This window comes from Brienomyrus brachyistius, unplaced genomic scaffold, assembly GCF_023856365.1.
Source record: "Brienomyrus brachyistius isolate T26 unplaced genomic scaffold, BBRACH_0.4 scaffold84, whole genome shotgun sequence".
Taxonomy (NCBI): domain Eukaryota; kingdom Metazoa; phylum Chordata; class Actinopteri; order Osteoglossiformes; family Mormyridae; genus Brienomyrus; species Brienomyrus brachyistius.
The window spans coordinates 602,279-610,748 of NW_026042359.1; the positions used below are offsets into that span (position 1 = coordinate 602,279).

The 8,470-nt window shown below is 45.6% G+C and overlaps 1 protein-coding gene and 1 long non-coding RNA gene across 2 annotated transcripts; both read right to left on the bottom strand.

Moving 5' to 3' along the window:
• Positions 1-1,152: 1,152 nt before the first annotated feature.
• Positions 1,153-3,648, bottom strand: LOC125727012 (zinc finger BED domain-containing protein 4-like). Its single transcript, XM_049003562.1, has 3 exons — positions 2,426-3,648; positions 2,054-2,217; positions 1,153-1,172 (listed from the first exon to the last, which is right to left on the bottom strand). Exons 1-3 carry the CDS (start codon positions 3,493-3,495, stop codon positions 1,153-1,155), a joined length of 1,254 nt encoding a protein of 417 aa, XP_048859519.1. The 5' UTR covers positions 3,496-3,648.
• Positions 3,649-4,685: 1,037 nt separating this feature from the next.
• Positions 4,686-8,215, bottom strand: LOC125727006 (uncharacterized). The gene is made up of 3 exons (XR_007388499.1): positions 7,054-8,215; positions 5,831-5,923; positions 4,686-5,423 (listed from the first exon to the last, which is right to left on the bottom strand). It is a non-coding gene; the product is annotated as an uncharacterized LOC125727006 (long non-coding RNA).
• Between the last annotated feature and the right edge of the window lie 255 nt (positions 8,216-8,470).

The following is an 8,470-nucleotide window of genomic DNA, read 5'->3' on the forward strand; positions in this document are numbered from 1 at the left end:
TTATTTTGTGCTAGTCTAATACATCATACATAGACAGGTGCAGTAAAAGATGGTCTTAGAAACTCGATTAAGTGACAAACTTCTGATATTTGTTGATAAAAAAGTTTGTGAGAGAAAGCATTTTTTGTGCTTCCGGATCAAGGCGTCACTTAACTGTAATAAATCAACAAATATTTTAACCAGTAAGGTATAATTTAAAGCCATATACGTAAATGTTAGTGAACACCTTAGTAAGTAACTGTTAATTAGGTAATACTTGCTGTTATATGTGTACAGTAGCTTTGTAGCTTGTGTAGCTGTACTTAGCTGTCCCAGTAAGATTACACAGTAAGACATGAATGTTCATGCGATGTTCCAGTGAAGTAAAAGGGCATCTTAATTTACATAGCAAATTATTTTATACAAAATAACAGCTTTTTCTGAGTTAGCAAGGGCAGCCCGTCCCTGAGCAGTATGGGGTTAAGGGTGAAGTCATTTTGCCAGCAGTGAGAGTTGAACCAACAACCTTCTGATCACAGGCATAGCATCTTGACCCACTGAGGTGCACAGCAGCACACCCCTCGACGGTCACCTTTCACACCAAGAGTTTGTGCTGTGACTTCATATCACTGGAGGAAAATTGTCCCTCTGTTCTCCTCACTCTGAGATCTGAGATGTACGGTAATCACATGAAGCTCACTGCCGCTGTCCTCCTGACCCACCATTAATCAGCACACATAAGAAATTAGAAAAAAATGAGGATTTGCCTTTAAAAGGCTTGTGATGAGATACTATTTGACGGACAGATAATTGACAATAATGACTTTCAATGTCTTTTTTATTGATTTTGAAGACAAAAAAAATCTAGAATTTAATGTATTACCTCTTGCTCTATTTTCACACTATACTCTCTCATATTGGCACATTAGTGATACACACACAAACACTGTTTCCCGTTCCTTTTGAAGGTTACTTGATGTCTTCCTACGATTCATGAGAACCTGTCGGATAAGTTGACGGTCATCTCTGCCATTAGAATGTCGCTTCCGCCCTTTACCTGGCTGGTTTCTGGTCGTTCCCAGTGTCTCCTCAAATTGTTCCTGGGTACTGCTGTCTCAGAAATTTTGAACCTGGAAGCAACCTACTGCTCAGCGTAGCCAAATCACACAGATGTTACAGCACGTTCTTCGCCACTGCAACAGAAAGGAAAGTCCACTCACCTCTCTCGTGGCCCCTCTTGCCTTCAGAGTCAGTATTGAGTGATATGTCTGCTGTCTGAGGTTGGCCTTTTTGGGTTGCTGAGTAGTAAATACTTTGGAGGGCAGGGGGTGGTTTTTGTGTGTGGGGGTGGGGGGGCATACACATGATTCTGCAGTTTGAGTATGCTTCCCATCACAACGCCAACACTGTAATAAAGCTTACTGCCGTTACACTGCATTGATGTGATTGAGGAGCAGGGGGCCAGTGGGCATGGGGGAATTTATTTTTATCTGGCATTATTTGAAAATGAACCGCTGGCTTTAACTCAAAGCCCAGGGTTCCCTCGGAAAGTTCACAGAAAGCACAGTGTCTTTGTTGAGAGTTCAAGTCTAAGACTGGGTCTGTTTTAAGGACTAGTAACTCAGGTGGCTCAACTGCATTTTATTTATCTATGTCTTAAAATATCACGTTTATATGTCTCTATTTATATTCTATTTATCATTCCATTTGCTCTATAACCAACGAGAACGATATTTCACCTCAGTGGATCATACAGCTGAAGAACAGAATAAAAATACTTTGCTGGGTGTTTGTTTTATCAATGACTGTAGTGACTGAAATCCCACTGTGGAGAGAAATGCAATCCTGAGGCCCCGCCCCCGATCATGTGACCCAGTAAAATCAGTTAAATGTGACTGAAATGTCAGTCACTGAAAACCTGTAAACTTTGACAGGTAATAGCACTGCTGCATTCGTGTGGCAACATTTGAAAAACCCATGAAAGCCACGTTTCGCTTTGACCTCACAGTAAGGCAGCTGGGGTCTCCATAATTACAACGTGAATGAAAAGTGACACCTCGACAGTGAATATTACACCTGTGCCAGGAAGCGAGGTCTTCCTTAAACTTCTCTTTAAACCTCACCACATATGCAGGGTCCTCATCAGTTACTTCCATGACACGCCGCAGGTGGCAGAAGGCAGGTAGAACTACAGAGCAGGAGACGTAGGCCTCTCCTCCTAGCAGTTCAGTCACATATCTGCAGTGGAATACACACACACACACACACACACACAGATAAGACAGCAAATTTAAAAAGCTTATTTTAATACTAGGTAATATTAATAAAATATTTGATTTCATTTATTTTTTAAATAAGACGTTTTCATAATAACAAAACTGATTTAAGATGCATGTTTGATACATTTAATCTAAGCCTACAATAATGGTCACAATGACAGGCTCACCTGCAGGGCTCTAGAAGTGTCTCCAGTCTCTGGAGTTTGTCCCACTCTGGAGGCGTCAGGAGGACAAGTTTATGCTTCTGTTTATCCAGAGTCGCGGTTACTGCAGTTTGGTTGCGGATCAAGCGCTTCACCATCTCCAGCGTGGAGTTCCAGCGCGTAGGCACGTCCTGGGCCAGCGGCTCCTGCTTGCGCCCCAGTGACACCTGCTCTGCGTTCAGCTCTGCTGTGTTTGCTGGACTGTGCTTGAAATGGCCAACAATTTTGCGGCATTTGGCCAGTGCAGTGACAAAGCTGTCTGTGAGGCTCACTGTGATGCATCTCTGTAGAATGTGCGCGGTACACGGCATGTGATTGAATGGCATGATGCGAGCCGCGGCGATCATATAGCGCGCACTGTCCGTGCCTACTGTTGTCACCTTCTCCTCAATGCTCCAATTGCGAGCAACAGTCTGGAACTGCTCTGCACAAGCCTCCGCAAAGTGATGCTCTTCCGTTTTCATTATAGTCAGCGCAAAGGATGTCAGACCCCAGGCTTCAGTGATTAAATGCGCAGTAACTCCCAGGTAATTGTCATTACTCACTGTTGTCCAGTGGTCTCCTGTCAGAGCCACGCATTCCGTGTGAACTAAAGCCTCTTCTTTTTTCTTTTTCTCTGTTTCATACAGTTCGTGGATTCGAATAGTTATTGTGCTTCTCGCTGGGGGCTTGTAGGACGCGTCCTGAGATGCAACCTTTAAAACATCCGCGAAACCCTTGTCCTCCACAATGCTTAGCGGTCTACAGTCCTTTGCTATCCATTTAGCTATATTGTCGGTCAGTTTGTCCAAAGAAGACTTACTGAGTGGCCTGCGTTCACTCAGAGTGGTCTGACGCAGGCTGGGTGAAGCTGCTGCCCCGACAAACGCGTGTTTGGCATTAAGGTGGTATTTTAAGCTCGAATATGAACGGTGAAACTGAAACTCTTTACTGCAGTGAGTGCAAATTACAACGTGTTTGCTTATTGTCCCGTCTGTGTTCTTCTTGTATTTAAATTCCCCATCCAGAAGGCCATCCTGTTCCTGCTTCTCCATTTTCAGTGGCGCGGTAAACAAAACAATTGGAATTATGGGAGCGACTCATCTGCGCTTATAGTTAAATATTCTAACGTAATTAATTCCAAAATTTAATTATCGCAATTAACGCGTTAATTTCGACAGCCCTACAAAATATATAACAAATCAACAAGTACATTTTTCAGCGTTGTAGTTTCACACTATATATTGGGATATTCTGGCATTTGTTTCTGTGACAGAGATAGCAATTAAAAATTTCTGGTGCATAATTATGTAGCAAAATTACAAAATAACATCCTCCTAGTGTACGAAGTACATCCACCGTTATCTGCCTTTATCCTCTAGCGAATGTTCTATGTAGCGAAAACTATAGAGTGAGTGAACGAGCAAACAAGCGGACGTTTTGAACACAGCCGAAGTCCAATTTGAGTATTTTCTGGAAAGAGGCTCTTGTAGTTCTTCTTGTTCTTTAAAGTGGATCATTAATTAAAATCATTTAGAAATTGTGTCTGACAATAACTCATTTTATTTAATGGCTCTCCCCCATGACATAGCTATGACATAAACACTGTCTTGCGGAGCATGACTCCCTGGACGGCCAAGGTGCATATTTTAGGTCCTGGAATGAGACACTGGGTACTTCGCACATGACCATGGGGTCAATGCGTTGAATTGGGGAGGCGGGGGGTTAGACTTGGCCAAGTATAGGAAGAACAGAACAGAGATTCTTGTCATACCAGCCACTGTGTCACCAAGGAGGGTCGGGGTCAAGGGCCGTGAGTCTAGTACAGACATTGTCACCAGGCAAGTCGTTACAGCCAGTACTACACGCATGCAGCTGACACGCATGGCATTGGTTTGGGCTTGGTGGGGGGGGGGGGGGGGGGGCTTCTGTATATCAGAATCAGAAGGCTCAGGATTCGTAGCTCTGTTACATACAGTGTTCAAAAGTTTGGACACACCTCCTGTTCTTTGTTAATCAACAGGACAGTGACCCAAAACACGTCTCCTGGCTATGTGAGGAGAGTGATGGAACCAGCCAGCACAGTCACCTGGGCCAAACCCAGCTGACACAGTTTGGGAAAAGCATCCAAAGAGTGTCCAGAATGTTCTGGTGGCTGCCAATCCTGGGTTGTTCCCAGCCTCGTGCCCATTGCTTCTGGGATAGGCTCCGGACCCCCGGCGACCCAGTAGGATAAGTGGTTTGGAAAATGGATGGATGGTTCTGACTGACACCAGGTGAAGTGGGAGGTACGACCCGCTTTGGTTTCGAATGAGACGGCAGAACGAGTGCAGACACAGACGGATGGATTTTTTTGGCCATTGTACCATTTTGGGTATGAACTGCTTTCCAATCACAGCTTGCTTTATATATGTATTTAGAACCCTGTTAAAAGTAAGACACTGAATTTATCACTGTTAAGTACTTGCTTACCTTTCACCAGTGATGCACATTTCTATCAATTAAATGAATGTTAGATTTAACAGACAATTTCATAAAAAGCGACATTTTTGAGAAAGCAGGGCCAAACAGTGCCTGGAGTAACGGTGGGTTAAGGGCCTTACGGAGGGGCCCAGTAGTGACATTGAACAGGTGACCTTCCCATCATAGACATAGCATCCAAACTCAATGAGCCAAACAGCGCCTCCACTGGATTGCTATGTGTTTTGCAGCTCAGGTGATTTTTTTTCCTACATGTTGATTTAAATGTGGCTGGTATTACTACACCATGAAGCTTCTCCTCTTCCTCAACACCCTCTTCATGGCATCAGGATGCTGGTTACCCATGGAGACCCTAGAAGTTTGGATCAGGAAGGAGGCAAAGGGCCAAGCATCCTATGGCATATGCAAATCACTGCAAATCACTGCGTGCAGTGTGCAGAGGTTAGGTGACACATACCATCCTGTAGCTCAGAGATGGAGGAAGGGAGACAGCTGTTTGGTCCTGGAGAGGAAATACATAAAACCTCACAGGAAGCAGGAGTATTTATCAGGGTCTCACAGCCTCATTCTGCCCTCCTAGACATGTCTATCTACCTGCCTGTCTGTCTGTCTGCCTGTCTATCTGCCTTCCTGTCTCTCTATCTCTCTACCTGCTTGCCTGCCTGCCTCTCCATCTGTCTGTCTATCTATCTGCTTGCCAGTCAGTCTGTCTGTGTACCTGCCTGCCTGTTACACTGTGGACAGCTGCTGCATTCACAGCCAGAGTGCAAATACCAGAGTAAACGACTTTAATATCTAAGAATGTTCCTTGCTGATCATGACTATTGACACAACATTGGATAGTGAAGTTGACTGAAGGGTAACAGCTTCCCGCTGTTACCCTTCAGTTACCAATAAGGGTACACTCACTCAGTGTGGTCTTTTCCAGTGCAGACCTCCTCACGTCGACCTCCAAGAGACGAGCTCATGTCTTTACCACTGAATTAGCTTCAGCCCCCAGGCCTGTTTCATAAAACATTTACATTTTCACTTACAGCACATATGTCCCCGTTATATAATTTCCATTTTTCCATTTTCATTTAGTCTACATGTATATATCATTAATCATTACTCCATCCGGGAATTTTACATGTCATATACTAACATACACTGTACATATGCGCATCAAAATATTTTTTTCACCAGCTTCTGGGAAAAACAAAATATATAAAAAAGATAGATTATCATAACTAAGACTGAAATAACAAAAAACCCATAAAATATTACAGTAAAACGAAAGTGATGACGATGATGATGATGAAAACCCTTTATTGCTGTTGCAATATACCATGTCACTAGTCACTAGTACCAGCGAAAAACAGGCCATCAACCGACCATACATATACACAAACATCACAGCAGGGGGTAGACAGGTCGGGAGACAGGGGCAAACAGAGAGAAGAAAAGAAACAGAATAACGTGAGGAGAGAGGAGGAGAATAAAAAAACAGCCCCCAGACTGTACTCCAGTGGGGAGGACATTGTAGAAACCGAAAAAAACACCTCAGCAACATAAGCACATGGTCACTACACCTTACAACATAAAATGACACAACTTGCAACAGGTGAGGGAAATGGGGAGGTGGAGGTAGTCCAGCACAGACAGACAGCCATCCGGTCCTGCAGCCACGAGGGCGCTGGTCACAGACCCGCCTGTTCACGCTGGGGGTATGAAGCAGCGAAGGCGTGGGATGGGGGGAGGGTGCGGTCAGTCCTTGGGATTGGGGGAGAGGAATGCAAGAGAGTCTCACTGTCTGGTTCTTCTGGGGGAGTTGTTAGTTCAGCAGCGGCCTTGGCCGAGGCCAGTGCTGATTGGGGGGAGCCAAAACCTGATAGAATAGGGTTGTTTGGGTTTCCGGGCGAGAAGCTGTAATCTCCAACTCCCCTAATGTCCACGCTGGTCTCCGCCATCCAATAATTTTTGCAAAGCTGTGAGCTTCTCCATGATGTTATCCAGTTTCACAGTCTGAGTGCTAACAGCTCTGCCCACTCCATCAATCATTCCGGCCAGCCTAGTGGGGCTTTGAGCGGCTGTCACCGTCTTCTTCAATCTTTGATAAACCAGGGCAATGCTTAATCCAATCAGCATAATACCTGTAATCATGGTTCCGAATAGGTAGATGTCTTCAATGTCCTCCACGGAAAGAGCTGCCAGGCACACGACCCTCCACCGCTCCCATCCGTCCATCGTGTAGCCAGCAGCATACGTTCCTGCCAGACAGGTTCCCCCGAACCTAGGCTTCTCATCGAGAAGATGGTGTCAATTGCGTTGAGAGACCAGCTGATCAAATCCATCGTTTTACGTAGTTTGGAGAGCAGGGCTGAGAGAGTCTCTCAAGTATAAGACAGTAGACTAGACGAGACGAGAGGAGCGAAGCAGGGAAGATAAGGGGAGGGAGAGGGAGAGAAGTGCGACCGCCTCCGCTGAGAGCCATGCATGTTCTCCCCATGTCGCCGTGGGGTTTCCTCCGGGTACTCCGGTTTCCCCCCATAGTCCAAAAACATGCTGAGGCTAACTGCACTTGCTAAATTGCCCATAGGAATGCATGTGAGAGTGCATGGTGTGTGAGTGTGCCCTGCGATGGGCTGGCCCCCCATCCTGGGTTGTTCCCAGCCTCGTGCCCATTGCTTCCGGGATAGGCTCCGGACCTCCCGCGACCCAGTAGGATAAGCGGTTTGGAAAATGGATGGATGGATGGATGGAATGTGTATACATAATATTTAGTGTAGTAACTGCTTCTGGCCAACAGGGGGCCACAGGCAAACGTGTGATTTGAGTGGTGACAAACGCTGCTGCTACAGGTCATGGTCGGGCTCCTGCAATCATCCATCCATCCATGCATGGAGGAGAGCACCAACTTTTATGGAGGAATAAGAATAATTTCCTCTCTGCCCGCTTGACTGGGCTTGATAACTGGTCACTAGAACTGGCATTGAGGAGGTACCACGGCTCATCTGACATGCCCCTGCACCCTTCTGTGCCATCTGTGCAAGGCTGCGTTTTTTTATAACCTCTATGCAATATTTCTGAAGCCTAACCAAACCCCACTTCTTCCTTCCTACCACGGAATACAGTGCAGCACTACAGACTGGACTAGAGTCTATCAGGCAACACAGGGCACAAAGCTGGGTTCACCCGGGACCATCATGGGGCAAACCACCCTCCAGGCACTTTGGACATACCCATCAGCCTCACTGTATGTCTTTGGACTGCAGGTGGAATCTAGAACTGCCAGATCCATACGTGAGAGAGAGAACATGCAAACTAGGAACACACAGGTCAGAAACAGGAACCAAGGTTCCTAAAATAAACTGGAGAAATGGCTCAGTGATTTCTTCCATCAGTAACTGGCATGCTGTATAGACAGTCCTCTGTATCGAAACTCAACCATAATCTGCGCCAAACATCCAGAAATATCCGCACTAATCACATCTCTTGTTTGCATCACTGACTGAGCTTGCAGAAGAGACCGCTGGAACGTACCAACTCCAATGAGGAACATAAAGTATG

Coding starts and splice junctions, on each gene's coding strand:
- LOC125727012 (XM_049003562.1), bottom strand. CDS start 3,495: ATGGAGAAGCAGGAACAGGATGGCCTTCTGGATGGGGAATTTAAATAC. Junction 2,218..2,425: donor ACACTTCTAGAGCCCTGCAG/GTGAGCCTGTCA, acceptor ATTCCACTGCAG/ATATGTGACTGAACTGCTAG. Junction 1,173..2,053: donor CCTCGCTTCCTGGCACAGGT/GTAATATTCACT, acceptor TTTCTGTTGCAG/TGGCGAAGAACGTGCTGTAA.